The sequence below is a fragment of the Crinia signifera genome, chromosome 7 (assembly GCF_055691185.1).
Source record: "Crinia signifera chromosome 7, ASM5569118v1, whole genome shotgun sequence".
Lineage (NCBI taxonomy): Eukaryota > Metazoa > Chordata > Amphibia > Anura > Myobatrachidae > Crinia > Crinia signifera.
In genome coordinates this window covers 147,050,622-147,066,010 of record NC_139223.1, presented here as the reverse complement: position 1 = coordinate 147,066,010, position 15,389 = coordinate 147,050,622, and the positions used below count along the sequence as shown (strand labels likewise).

Genomic DNA, 15,389 nt, shown 5'->3' with positions numbered 1-15,389 from the left:
CCTAATTTTTGCCTTGTGAACAGGCTAAAATAACTTTTTTTTTCTTTTTAAAGGACTACTTGAAGCTATTATTAGCCATCATGTATCTCCCAAACATACCTGCCATTCACGATTGTTGATGTGATCCTGTCACCAGGAAGAACTACCTTTAACTCAATGTCTCTATCAATGACGTTCTCCTTCTGATCCATGTTGTACTGTACAGTGTCTGCTGAATCAAATGATGGCAAGCTGTCAGAGTACCTGGCTTCTCCAGGAGGAAGAGGAGCCTTGCCTTTGGCTTTCCTCCTGAAAACACAAGGAAAAGAAATGTTTTGCGTTAAAAGTAATCAAATAAACGTCCAGCTGGCAAGTCGGGTCTATTCATGAAGCGTCAAGAGACACATTTATTAAATTTGTTCTACTTCTATACTGCTGAAGGATCAGTAAAACGATATTGTCAGTCCCGGGCCCCACAGTTTCTGATGGCAGCCCTACCCCTGTCAATCAATCAAGTACAAAATGCTCAGCAGTCATAGGGCATTGCTTCCTCGGATATAAAATGACTGACAGTGCCTGATAAACAAATAGGCTGACTGGGCTGCAGCCTAGGGTGACAGGACTAGGGGGGGCTGTTCCAGTGTAACTTACGGATGGAACCATTACTTTATGTACATTGTGCTACAGCGCCAGCCGAGCTGACTAAAGCCAAAGTCACACAACACAAGCTTTACATCACGCACCACAACCAAATCTTTCATGACGATAATGGAGTATAACTTGTTCTGGACAGATTAAAGTGTATAACTAATAGGTTGCTATGGGATACTGCATACTTGCACAACATTTAATTACATAGCATCAGCATTGGCTGCTATACATCTGAACTCCAAAATAAGAACTAAATAAATTTCATTGATACTGTATCTAAAGGAATACTAATGTTCAGTGTTTATAACACCTTGTAAAAACTTACATTCTACCCCAAGGCAACTGGCGGGATCTGAAATCAGCTTTCTTTGACCAATAGCCCAGCTCCCTTTATGCCAGCAGAACACTTCTTTTTAAGAAAATGAATGAAATCCGTCCCAAGAGTGAACATGTGCAGATGTTTGCTAGACATTTCTACCTATAGTCTACAAGCGGCTGTATCAATATTTATGTTTGTCACTGCAATCAGGTGCTATTGACTCAAATAACCACACGCAGCCGCTCCACGTGGCAGATTTAAGCAAAACTAGTAAAGTAACAATTAGTCACATAGCGAACGATCTCCAGCTAGTCTACAAAACATAAACCCTTACCTGTATTTAACCACTGGTGATCTATAGGGTGCAGGCTTGTGCATTGTCTAAGGCCAATCACCTCTGGCATGACAGGGCCTATTACTATAAATTATTACAGACATGGGGCCTCATACTAATAAATATATATTTTATTTTTACGGACACTGGGCCTCATGCAAAGATATAATAGTATATATATCTCCAACAGAATGGCGTCACTCACGAACGATAATAAATACACTAATACAGCTGTATTAAAGTTCCACGTTTCAGTGCAAAGCACTTTTATGAAGAACAGTATATATACTGTTCTTTGCTCTGAAATGTTGCACTTTGATACAGATGTATTCGCGTATTTATTATCGTCCGTGAGTGCCTCCATTCTGTTGGATATACACTGGTCACAACCAACTTGGCACAGTGACCTTGTCGGAAGGCACCGGGCATATATTCAATTTAAGCACGAGTAGTACCAGCGGGGCCACATACTATACAGTATATATGATTACAGACATGGGGCCTCAGACTATATACGATGCCTTCATTCTAATACAAACAGGCCTCACAGACAGACAGACACACACACACATCACTGATGCACTTTTGCACCACTGTGAGCCTTCAAAAGATCTTTTTGGCTATGAAAGTTCAGGGACTTGCCATTTCAATATTGGGTACATGAATGTGCAATAAATGCCAATAAGCATCAGTTATCTTTACTTCATTATAAAAACTCAATTGTTCTTTGTACTTCAAAACATGCTACATTCCTGGTTCCAGGAACATTTTACCATCTTAAACCGATCAGTAACATGAAAGGATTCTGACATCTGATGAAGATAAATTTAAATGAAAAACTCTTTATACACACAGCTCACCCACTTACAGTAAATACAGTATTGTAGAAAAAAAAACATGGGGTGCTTTAAGTGATGCAGTTGGAAGCAATTATAGTAAAAACAATTTATTGAAAATACAGGTATACACAAACAAACACAAATAAAAAATAATGATAAAAAGTAGAAATAGATAATAAATAATAATGAATGTTCGGTAGTTGTGTAGTTCATGGTGGCAGTTACGTAGTGAGCATAGCATCCCTGTCAGAATCAGCGTAGTGTTTCCGCGGCCAGCATAGTCAGCGTCCCTGTCAGAATCAGCGTAGTGTTCCGGCGGCCGCTTAAGTAGTTAGCATAGTCAGTCAGGCGTCCCTGTCAGTATCAGCTTTGTGTTCCCGCCCGTTTGTGGGCTTGCCGGAGCTTACGTAGTTAGCGCTTATTACATGGTGTGGGAACCATTGACCATTTTAACCTGCCTGACATGTCAGGTGTGAATGAGTTCCTTAAACACCCCCACTATCCACGCCAGCCCGAAGCGTGGCGATCCCCGTGAGGAGACGCGGTACGCCTCCTCCCGACTTGTTCATACCCCCACTATCCACGTCGGCGCGGAGTTGATTTAATAAAGTGTGGTGAGCGCAGCGAGCTACCGAGCCCCGCGAGGGGACACGGAATACAAGTCAAGTAATTTGCGTCCGCTCGGCAAGCTTCGGGCTCTGTGGCTCGCCACACTTTATTAAATCAACATCATGCCAACGTGGATAGTGGGGGGTATGAACAAGTCGGGAGGACGCGTACCATGTCCCCTTACCACGCTTTGGGCTGGCGTGGATAGTGGGGGTCTTCAAATGGAGCCATTTGCTAGTATGTAACATGGAGCACTGGTAAATACGTCCTTTATTGTGCATGAGATGCACTTGCACACCGCACCCCCCTTTGTGCAGGAGACGCAGAGCACTACCGAACCCCTTCCGCAATACTTACTGAGATGCACAAGCATCTGAGACGCTCGTGCGTCTCAGACAGATGGAGCGCCTCTCTGCCGGCGCCCGAATGATCCCCTCTACGCCGGCGTCTGCCAGGGTAGGGGATACCGGCACTGTGTGAGGCGCTCACTAGGCTTGCCAGGGACGCCGGGGACAGAGCTGCAGCTCCCAGGGACAGTACGGTGACTACGCTAACTACGCAGGGCTGCCGCGGAGACACCTCGCTTACTACGCTAGGCAGCCATTGGGCTACGCTGACATGGTAGCTTAGGCTGCCGCCATGAAACTACACACAGGGCCGTTTCTAGAGGCGGACAAGCCGTGCAGCCGCCCGGGGCACCGCACGGCTTGTCCACCTCTGTTTAGCAGCCAGGGCGCCCGCCAGCTTCCCCCACGCCGCTGTCCCCCCCCGCACGCTCTTGGACTTGGAGGGGAGATGAGCGCATAAGTCTCTCCTTCCCCTCGCTGTGTCACTGGGCTGTTAGCCAATCAGCTCGCGGGCCGGCAGCCAATAAGGAGCCAGCCCGCGAGATATGATTGTCTGACAGCCCAGTCACAGTGAAAGGGAAGGAGAGATGCACTATGCGCTCCCCTCTCCTCCCCTGGGAAACAGAAGCAGCGGCGGCGGCGGCAACGGGACTCGGAGACCCGGACTCTGCTCTCCCCAGCAGCAGCAACGGTGAGTTGTGCTGCTGCTGGGATATTATCCTCTGGCACTGTGTGGGCATATAGGTCTGGCACTGAGGGGGGCAGATGTGTGGCACTGTGGGGGCATATTTGCCACTGTGGGGGAATATATGTGGCACTGTGGGGGAATATATGTGGCACTGTGGGGGCATATATGTGGCACTGTGGGGGCATATATGTGGCACTGTGGGGGCATATGTGTGGCACTGTGGGCGCATATGTGTGGCACTGTGGGCGCATATGTGTGGCACTGTGGGCGCATATGTGTGGCACTGTGGGCGCATATGTGTGGCACTGTGGGCGCATATGTGTGGCACTGTGGGCGCATATGTGTGGCACTGTGGGCGCATATGTGTGGCACCATGGGGGCATATATGTGGCACCGTGGGGGCATATGTGTGGCACTGTGGGGGCATATCTGGCACTGTGGGGAGCATATCTGTGGCACTGTGGGGGCAAAGCTGGCACTGTGGGGGCATATATGGGTGGCACTGTGGGGGCATAGCTCTCACTGTGGGGGCATATATGTGTGGCACTGTGGGGGCATAGCTGTCACTGTGGGGCATATATGTGTGGCACTGTGGGGACATATGTGTGGCACTGTGGGGGCATATCTGCCACTGTGGGGGCATATATGTATGGCACTGTGGGGGCATATTAGTAAACGGCATCAGTTGTGCGGCAGCGGCGCGTTGGGCATAATGTGTAATAGGCATTACGTTGTGGGGAGTATTGTGTACTTGCCATCATGGTGTGCGGCGTAATATGTAATGTGTAATTGGCATCACGGATAAAAAAAGTGTATAATGATTTAAGTAGCCTGTCATTGTTTGGCCTTGATCTGTGAGGCGTACTAGGTAACTGTGTGGGGGTTTATATTTTTATGTCACCGTGTGGTCTTCAGCCCGCCAACTTAAGTGCGGGAGGACAATGACAATTCCTGCGGTAACCAATGTCTGGACATGCAGGTTGCAAAAGTGAGATGTAAGGTAATTGTTTTGCTGCTAGACCACGCCCCTATTTTAAGCCACACCCCCTTTTAAAATAAGCCACACCCCCTATTTCAGCGCGCTTATTTTCTTGTGTTTCATGTTGTGTATTGGGGGGGGGGGGGGCATTTTTATTTATTTGCCCTGGGAGCTAAATTGTCTAGAAACGGCCCTGACTACACAAGGCAGCCGTTGGGCTACGCTGACAACGTAGCATCAAACGTAGCTTAGTAAACAACAAATAAACCTCCCGGGGGTCATACATTTAAAATGGAACTTAATAATTTAATGATAGCACGCTTGCTAATAATAAGTTGCACACCCAATGTGCAGATGGCCCCAGATTCTCAATCTGACTGAAGTGGATAGCGGTTGTCTTTAATAGGAGAATAGCATCCAGAAGCTGGATGAGTGGCCAACAGACAATATGAAATCACACGAGGATATCCAATTGTTTAAAAAGGCAAAGTAGTGGGTAAAATTACCTACATATATGCATGTGCATATCACCAATTTGCAGTAACAGAACCATCCTCAGTTAATCCTTTGCAAACTGTAGCTCCCCGCATGTGGTAAGGCTCGCGCGGCCTGGCGGGGTAAACTGCTGTGCAGTGTAGAGGCGGTCCTTACTGTGCTGTGGTTATGGATGACTGCCTGGCTGCCTTTCCTCTGCACCCATCATGTCTGTTCCAGCCGCCGTGGGGAACCTCACTGCCAGTACGTGCAGGTGCTATATGAGCTCCAGCATGCCACTCTCTGCATGTGAGCGCAGCTAGACTGTGCAGCAGTGTTATTCGGCTGCCACTATCAGACCTCCCCCTTCACACAGGAGAGGATATCTCTGGGTCTAAATTTTAGACCCGGAGATTTCCTCTATTACACAGGTTTTTTGCCTGTCTGAAAGGGTCGATCTGGATCTTAAACTCTGCATCTCCGACCCTGGTCTTTTGCAACATCGGAGACTCAGAATTTAAGACCCGGATCATCCCTTTCATGCAGAAAAAATGACCCGTGTATTTAATGAAATTCCCGGGTGGAACGGCTACCCGGGAATTTCATTTTCTGTGTGAAAGGCTTAGAATTGTTTCCAACTGTACCACTAAGCGCCCCACATTCTTTCTATATTCCTTGTCTGAGTTTTGGAGGTTGGCATCCCTCCATCATGGTGGCAGCTGGGTTATAGCGTTCCCTAGCGTTGTAGACACCAGTTTCAAAATATTTCATTAGAATGAAAAACACAAAAACGGACCTGTTGGGAAAACTTGATAAACATGAAAGTGAATTAAAAAGTCTCCAGGGTAATCAGCTACTAGCAAAAATGGTGTGACCATTTAGACATAGAAACATAGAATGTGACGGCAGATAAGAACCACTTGGCCCATCTACTCTACCCTTTTTTCAGCTTTTAGGGAATCTCTGCGATAGGTCTACAATGCATAAGGCGAGAATCAATAGGTCAACACCAAATGGTCGTCAAGCATTAGGTCCACATTTACAAAAGGTCAACATTGACAAAAGGTCACAATGGTCGCCACATCCTTTTACATGTACGTGGACTCTGGCCCTTATTCAGATCTGATTTCAGTACAAAATTTTACTTAAAATGGGCTAAACCAAGTGCACTGCAGGTGGGGCAGATGTAACATGTGCAGAAAGAGTTAAATTTGGGTGGGGTGTAGTGAAACTGAAATCTAAATTTTAGTGTAAAAAAAATAATGCAGCCAGTATTTACCCTGCACAGTAACAAAATAACTCACACAAATCTAACTCTCTCTATACAGGTTACATCTGCCCCACCTGCAGTGCATATGGTTTTGTCCATTTTGAGAATAAATTTGTACTGCGATCAGATCTGAATAAGGGCTTCTGTTTGGGAACGGTAAATTGGCCCATAGCATGGTCAGCATAGCAAGTCATGGAAGGGTCCGCACTAAACTAATTGGGGTTTACGTGCTCAGTTGTCGACAATGACACAATACAATCCTTATTATGTGGGAACATTATGAACGTCAACCTTTTGGAGTCAACCTACAACAGTCCACACTATCTTTGTACCGATATCCATATAGCTATCCCAAGCCTATTTAAATTGCTTCCATTACCCGGTCTGTGAAATCATTTTTCCTCAAAATTCCGCTATACATCCCTCCCTCTAGTGTCAGTGCATGTCCCCGTGTCTCAATTCTTTTCTTCATCTGAAGAATGTTTTCCTCCTGCACCTTGTTAAAAACCACAGTAATTTGGAAGTCTATCATGTCCCGCATTTACCTTCTCTGCTCCAAACTATACATATTAAGTTTATTCTTATTGGGTAACTTTTCTAGCATACTTGCCTACCCTCTAGGGACTTCTGGGAGGTTCCCAAAAATATGGTCCACCTCCCCTCCCCACCCCCCTCTCTGGGAAGGTGGGCAAGGTCCCTGGAGCCTCCACATCACTTGGAGCCTCTAAAATAATTCCAGAATTTGGCGCTCTTTGGGGAGGTGGCGGCACTAAAACATAAGTTATTAGGTCAACAGTCAATAGGTTGAACACTATTTGTGGACATGGTCAAAGGGTCGACAAAAGCAATAGGTTGACATGAGGTTTTTTATGTCTTTTGTGTCTACGTCAACATAAGCATACTGCATGGAGAGCAGTATGCATGGTGAGCCATGCTACGCTGGGCACTATTATAATGTCACTCTATGACCACTTGAATAGTAAAGTATGAAAAACATGTCGGACGGGTTTTCATGTGTCAACCTCATTCCTATAGGAGGAAGCATTGTCACTTGTGTAATACTATTATTCAGCAAGATAGCAACAAATAACCACCAGTAGCACTGAGGGGATGCTACAGAAATAGCACAATTTGCAGGACAGCATTTCTGGTGGGAAAACATGTCCCTGCTGTGAGATACAATAACAGACATCAATGAGGAGTTGCAGACGTGGATCCCCAAGGATCCTCATATTTCCGTAGGGGATAAGTAATTACTTGTCTTACAGGCGCCTTCCTTTTTAAATAATGAAAACAAATGATATAGTTTGCTTTATTATAATGTATGTTTTGGTATATCACTACTTTTGTTTTATCAGGTGATCTCTTAACAAGAACAGAAAAAAGGAAATCGGTCACATCAGCACTGTGCATACATATATGGGGGGGATTGGGTTCCAGGTGCGGACATTTGGCCTGATTCAGACGTGATCACTGCTGTGCCAATTCGCAGAGGTCTGCCATCAGGTAGCTGTCGACCATACAGGGAGTAATTCTTCCCGTGCAAATCCATTCACTACTCGCTCACCAGCAAATGATTTTTCCGGTCTGTGCAAGTGTAAGGAACTCTGACTCTTCCCCAATGACGCAACAGAAACAGGCTGATGGAGGCCTTTGCGACGTCACACACCATCCCTGAAAATGCCTGGGCTCACCAGCACTCCCAGAAAAAGGCCGGTGATCACCTGCAAACAGCGGTTTCCGGTCAGTCAAATCCCTGATTTTTTACGCTGATTGGCCGACCAGCTTGGGAATTCACATAATAGCAATCAGGTCTGAATAACCCCCATGGTAATTAGCTATATCACACCCATGGGTGACCTTATATAATCCTTGACTGCAATAAGAGCAAAGGAAAAAAAAATAGTAATTTTTTTTAAAATAACCATAAATTACACAGTTTGTATCTAACTTGCCCTGTGGGCATCACTAAGAACCAACTGCAAAATGATTAACTGCAAAGACACAATGGGCCTAATTCAGGTTGGCTGGCTAAGCAGCGGTTGTTTGCTGCTTAGCAAGCATCTTAACGCCACCGAACGACCTTCCTCTCCCCGGCGCCCATATCCCATCACTGCCATATGTATGGATGTGCTCATCCCCTCGCATGCAGCCGCTAGCAGGAGAAATGATGCAATGGTCACCGACTACTGAATGATTTCTCCTGCTTTCGGAAATAAGAATCAGTCTAAACTGACTCATTTCCTCCACAGATCACCGAAGACGGGGCGGGCGTTGAGGTCCTGTGATGTCAGCCGCCCATCCCAAGTAGGCATTGGCCCGCCTGCGTTCCCAGGGTAACGCCCAGCATTTTGATGGGGACGCCCACAAAACGCTGGGTGTTCCACTGCTCTGGCCCGGTAGCCAAAGCCATTTGCTGCTGGGGTTTTCACATGCGTAGAAATGTTCATGCTCAAACTCTGACCACCGTGGCTGTAGTTGAATTTGGATTGCATCCAGTGATCCTGAATCGGACCCAATATTTGTTGTTTTTGCAAATCTTTTGCTAACATCTTTTTCCTTTTCCTAAACTATCAAAAAGATAAGAAATGATTTTACAGTCACTTTTGTAAAAAGACTGCAGAGAAACACACAATCTGCATAGTGTTGTGACTGCCAGTTCTCACGAGACCTCTCTGCAACATCAGCATGTGATGCAAACCCCACAGACTAAGGAACAAAGTCGTCAAAAACACCCAAGGCAAAACCGAACAATGACCCCAAGTTTTTGATCAAGTAAAATGTTAAAGCAGCAGTTACCAAACTAATTGCCACGGCACCCAGTGGTACCGCAGGGCACTCGCTTAGGGGCCAGAGGTTGGTGGTCCATAACAAAATCAAATAATGTACTGTATGGTTAATGTGATAGGCAAAACTAGTCCTGCTGCCTGCCGAACACTAAGCCTAAAGATGGGAGGAATGCACAATTTACTTGATGCAATCATTTTGGACAGTATTTCACTTATACCCTTTTCAGACAGAATAGCCCCAAACCCCTGGTTTTTACTCCCCTTTCACACAGAAGCAAATTACATAGTAAAAAAATTTCCATCCGGTAATTTGCTGAATAAAATTTATTTTGTGTGAAAGGGCCAGCCCGGGTTGTAATTCCCGTTTGTCGAACCCTGCTTTTTTCCAGGGTTGGAGACCTCTGATTTGCAACCCAGGGTTGACCCTTTCACACAGAAAAATTACCTGTGAAAAATAGCAAATTACTGTGTAGAAATGTTTAACCGGTAACTTGTTTTTCTGTGTGAAATGGACATTACAAACTTTGGGTTCTGTGAAAAATATGCCAATACTTTAGGGTGCCATGATGCCAGGAAGCAGTTTTGTTTTTCAAACACACATACTGTAAAAGGCCATTTCCGGAACCCTAGGCAAGAGCCAAGTTTGGTCAATGGATGACTCAAGTCCTGGATAAAAGCAGTTATGGTGCTTTTTTACTATTAGCAAAACAATCCAACCTTCATTTATTGCAAGATTAATAAATATTTGCAAAAGCATGCACACCATATCAATGGTTAATAATTTCCAGAGTAAGCGTCTTTATCAAGTCTTACACAAAAAGAATGCCAATTGAGAAAGACTGATTAACTTATTGAAATGCCTAATGGTAACAGCCACTAAACAGACCTACTGAAAATCTATCACACGTTCTGTCAACCAGATGAACTATGGGTATTTAAAATCCCATGTTTTACCAGTTAAAACACTAGTCGAAAAAAATGCTGTTAAAAAAGGAAGTTTTATAAAAGGTGGATTTAAAACACATTGGCAGCCTGGCACGCTGTGAGCACAGATGTCTAACCTGCTCCTGCTATGCCTTCTATTACAGTCAGATCCCAAATACTTTCACACGGCAGAATGTAAACAACGCATTGTAATGTTCACGATCTTAAGGCTCATATACATAGGGCGATGTGTATGAGCCTTGTGTGCTGAGCGATCTAGTCTAGTCAGAGCGCTCAGCACACAGGGCTTGCTAGATCCTCCATACACATAGCTATATGCGTATGGGCGATCTGTGCTAACCAGTGTTCTGTGGTGAGAACACTGGAAATTTGACAATATCTTGACTACATGTAGTCAAGACCTAGTCAGGAAATGGTGATGTGCGGGACCACGCATTGCCGTCGCTCGGGGCATACACATGGAGCGATCTGGGCGTCATTTCTAAGTGATCTGACTACATAGGAACCATTACAGTATCTGTTGTGTCAGGCAAAAGCTGGTTGGTCCATAACCAGAACTTTGAGGGCCCAATAACAACAACATCTTAAAGGGTTCCCTCAATGATTCTCGAGAGAAACCTCTCCGAAGTAGTCTATGCCCCATAAACATGCCCTAGTTATTTTATAAATCATCATAGTTCTCTAAGTAGACATTATGGGGTATATTCAATGCGAGGGAGGGGGGGAGCGGCTGACGGCGAGCAGTGCCAATAACTCGCCGTCAAAGTATTCAACGGCTCCACGTCATTCGCTGTTTCCACCTCACCTGCTTCCTGAGGCGAGGTCAAAACAGCGAGTGCGGTCGTCAAAACGACAAGGCTCGCTGCTATATATCCCTGCATTTGGGCGATCTTTGCCATTCTGGGCAGCTTTTCCTCGCTAAAAAAAGCCATCCCCGCTGCTCACCCCTGCACTGAATACCGCCCTATGCCACACAGTGATGAGTATATTATACCCGTGTGCAGGTATAATGTTTCCTGCTTCACCTCTTTACCAAGGAGAAACAGCCAAATATATTAATGCCAAAAACCAACACCAAAATATATTAATGACATTAATAATTAATGTCTCAGATGCTGAAGCGGATCAGCAATCACAGCGCATTAGACTGTTGATATCGATAGCTGCAGGTGTCGCTGCTGGCCGTTCATATATTGCCCCCTGCTATTGGTGTGTTGTTACCTTGTAGATAGCAGCACCAATAAGGATACCAGAGTTGATACCGCTTATCCTACATATTAAGCATTTATACATTTACTGTACTTTACAATACACAATATATGTATGACCTAGTGTCCCCAATTCATATTATGCCACATGTCATTGCCCTCTGTTAATGTGCCACCTTTGAAAGCCCTCCAGTTCAAATTATCCCACATTACAATGTTCCTGTTAATTTTATGTCATACTATGGTGCCTCATTTCAATATTGTGCCACAGTACAGTTCCCCAGTTCTCTTTATATAACCTTATATTGCCCTCCACATTACAGTGCCTTCCAGTAATTTTTTTGCCACTTCACAGTGGCCTCCAGTTCAATATATACCACATTACAGAGTGCCTTGTTGCCAAAACGACAAAGCTCACCGCTATATATCCCTGCTTTTGGGCGATCTTTGCCATTCTGGGTAGCTTCTGGGTACTATTATAACATCCATGATGTACTTCCCTCACTGAAAATGTAATGTCACGCAATACAGGCTGGCCAATGGATCAGAAACCGTAGCTTAGCAGGCAAATCTTGGAAATTGGTATGCAACTTTGTAACCTGGGACCATGCCCCCCTAAGCCACAGAGCCTCATATCAATGACACCTCTTGTACCTACTAGAGAAAGACAGCAATTAGGCAGGTAGCCCCCAACCTCTCCTCCACTCACATTGCTGCTGGGAACCCAAACTCCACCCACTGGTGCTGCATTAAAGAAGATCATCAGCTGTCATACAGCAGAGGACAGGCACCCTGCTGTACCACCTCAAATCAGTGTCGCCTCTAGGCCCATGTCCAGAATTAGAAAATGCATCTATTAGGAGGTACAGTATGGTGTTCTTTGGATGAAAAAATAGTTTTTTGAACTTTTAGATGGAAGTTGTTTTTTAACTAATATTTTCTGAACCTGCTCAAAAAAACAAAAACAAAAACCATTACAGGCATTATGTAGAGCAGGCATGTGCAACCTGCGACCCTCCAGCTGTTGTGAAACTACACATCCCACAGCATGACGTGCCACAGTTTTGCTATTATGGAATGCTAAAACTATGGTAAGGCATGCTGGGATGTGTAGTTTCACAACCGCTGGAGCGCCGCAGGTTGCACATGCCTGATGTAGAGGCTTTACTTGGGTGAAAAAGACGGGGTGAAAATTTATAGGATGAGAGAATCAGAAAGTGAGAGATTTGGTAAGAAATCTCCAGGGTTTTTTTAAAGCGGCAATCATTTACACTGCAAAACCAGTTTGATTTTGCCGTGTAATTGATTGCCGCTTAAAAAAAAAAAATGGAGATTTCTTACCAAATCTCTCACTTTCTGATTCTCTCATCTGATTACATTTCACCAAGGGTTTTACTTAAACTGTAAAACTGTGATGACATCCATTTTATTGGTATTACAATAAGGTAAACTTGTAAGTATGATGCATTATATACCATAAGCCATAATATACAGTAACTTTAGGATGAAAACATTTTATTTACTGCTGTAAGAGTAAAAACACACACTTGTATAAGAACACAGAACAACAGCCTGTTCTATATGTAAATGCTGTGACTCAGCCAGAGAGTCTTCCCACATGTTGCTCAATTCTTACTTGCAGCCAGCTTCCTTCTTATGTCATAGCTCCCCATTTTAGAATAGAAATGAACAGAAATGAAGAAAGCCACCAAGTTTAAACAATAGAGTATGTATAAAAAGAAAAAGATTAAAAAAAAAAAAAATAGCCCTTTTTTTTTTTTTTAAAGACCAGACTACAATCAATTCAAACTCTTCTATAGAATTCTGTATACACTATTCGGTAAAGGCTGACGATATGTACGATAAAAACATTGGTAAAAATGTTGTTATCGTCCACATTGTTTGGTGTGTACAAACAATAAGGATGGGTCTCCCGTGGGTCAAAATCGGTTAGGACATCGTGTACGAAGGATATACACAATCTTTAGGCCCATACGCACTAGAAGATTATCTTTCTAATCTGGCTGCTTGAAATAAAAATCTGGAAATTACAAAGAACAAATTATAATCAACCATTTGCTCCCAAACTCTGGAAAATGGCCAAAAGCAGTCATCTGCATAAAGCAAGGCTCGACAAAATCCGGGTGCCAGGTCGCCACGGCGGCTAGAATCGGCTTCCTGGCGACCAGATTTGCCAGGAAGCAGATCTCCCCACGCAGAGAGTGGTGACTTGTGATAATTGCAGCGCAGCAGCCGGGCAGAGCAGTGAACAACTCATGCGGCTGCTGCTGTATCAAAGCAGGTCCGCGGCGGTTCAGCAGCCAATCAGGAGTGAGTCGCATCGAGTTTGAAATATCTGCGTCGCGGACCTGCTCTAATATAGCAGCAGCTGGGTGAGTTGTCCACCACTATGCCGGGACCCCCTGCTCTAGGCTGGGAAAGAAGTGGCGGGAAGGGGGGAGGGAGTCGCGGGGTGCAGCAGCCAAGGATGTTTTGTGGAGAGGGAGGGGGGTCTCTCTTTGCTGTCATGCTACAAGGCTGTTTCCCAGCGCAGTGCTGCTACTACTGACCAGCAACGTATCCTCCAGCCTCTTACAGCAAGAATGAGTTCTTCCCATGTGCTTATATTTTGAACAAAAAAAGGGGGAGATGTGTTCTGAGGAACACTGTCATTCTCTCAGTGCTCCTCTCTCTTCCTTCCACTATTCTCTCTCTTCCCTCTTCTGCGCTCATTCTCGCTCTCTCCCCTCTAGACTTCTCTGTCCCCCGCTCTCTCTACCTGGCTTCACTAACCACCCCCATGCCCTATAATGTCATTTGTCTTTTTTTCTGGATCTGCCCCTACTAGGGATGGCCATCTTTGCCATTGCCATCGATGGTTGCCATAGATGGCAATAGTGCAGCTGGCCATCGATAGTGCTAAACTATGCAATGGATGACCATCAATATTTTTACCTATTTGATAGTCATCTATTATATTTGACCGATTGGCCTGTGTGCCAATCAAAACATAGTGGCAGGGCTTTGTGGGTGTCGGTGGGCGGAGCTATGCTCCATGCCCTGGCACTTTGGGGGGGGGGGGGGGAGCAATACATAGTTTTGCTGTGCCATCGATGGAGGGAAACCATCTGGTTATCCCCCATCCATTGCAAAAGTATTCAGCATCAGCCATAAACCAGATTATTTTGAATCATCGATGGTCGATGGCCATCCCTAGCAGACATCAAGCAAGAAACCCATAGCAACGAGCATGTAGGTAAGAAGCACTTATGTGGCATAATATGTAATAGGCATTACAGTGTGTGGTATTATATGTAATGGGCATTATGGTGTTTGGTATATATGTAATGGGCATATGCAATAAGTATTAAGGCGTGTGATATAGCATGTAATTGGCATTGTGGTGTAAAACTTTGGCACGCACCTTCAGCTCGCAATGTGCCTGTTTTAACTGTGACTGGCTCCTACAACTTTCACCCTGGCTCCTAGATTTTAAAGAAATTTGACGAGCTTGGCATAAAGGCCCATACACACTAGAAGATATTTGCATCAATCTCATTCAGAAAGGTGCTTCAGAACGATATTGATGGCGATACTTTCTAGCGTGTATGCCTATTTTATTTATTTACAGATTCTTATATAGCGCACACATATTCCGCAGCGTTTTACAGAGAATATTTGAACATTCACATCAGTCTCTGCCCCAGTGGAGCTTACAATTTATGTTCCCTACCACATACATACATACGCAGGCATTCTAGGGTTAATTTTGTTAGGAGCCAAATAACCTACCAGTATATTTTTGGATTGTGGAAGGAAACCGACGCAAGTACGGGGAGAATATACAAACTCTGCACAGTTAGAGCCATGGTGGGAATCGAACCCATGACCGCAGTGCAGATATAGCATATAACGCAGATATAGACTAGGTATTTGTAAACGGGTCTTTAAATGGGTG

General features: G+C 44.8%; 1 protein-coding gene across 7 annotated transcripts in view; it reads right to left on the bottom strand.

Moving 5' to 3' along the window:
• Nucleotides 1–15,389, bottom strand: part of COBLL1 (cordon-bleu WH2 repeat protein like 1) — a 132,383-nt gene that overhangs the window by 46,377 nt on the left and 70,617 nt on the right. For all 7 annotated transcript variants that reach the window (XM_083153921.1, XM_083153923.1, XM_083153922.1 and 4 more), the window contains one exon: nucleotides 100–288. In XM_083153921.1, the coding sequence (XP_083010047.1) occupies nucleotides 100–288 (189 nt within the window). The remainder of the gene's footprint in view (nucleotides 1–99; nucleotides 289–15,389) is intronic.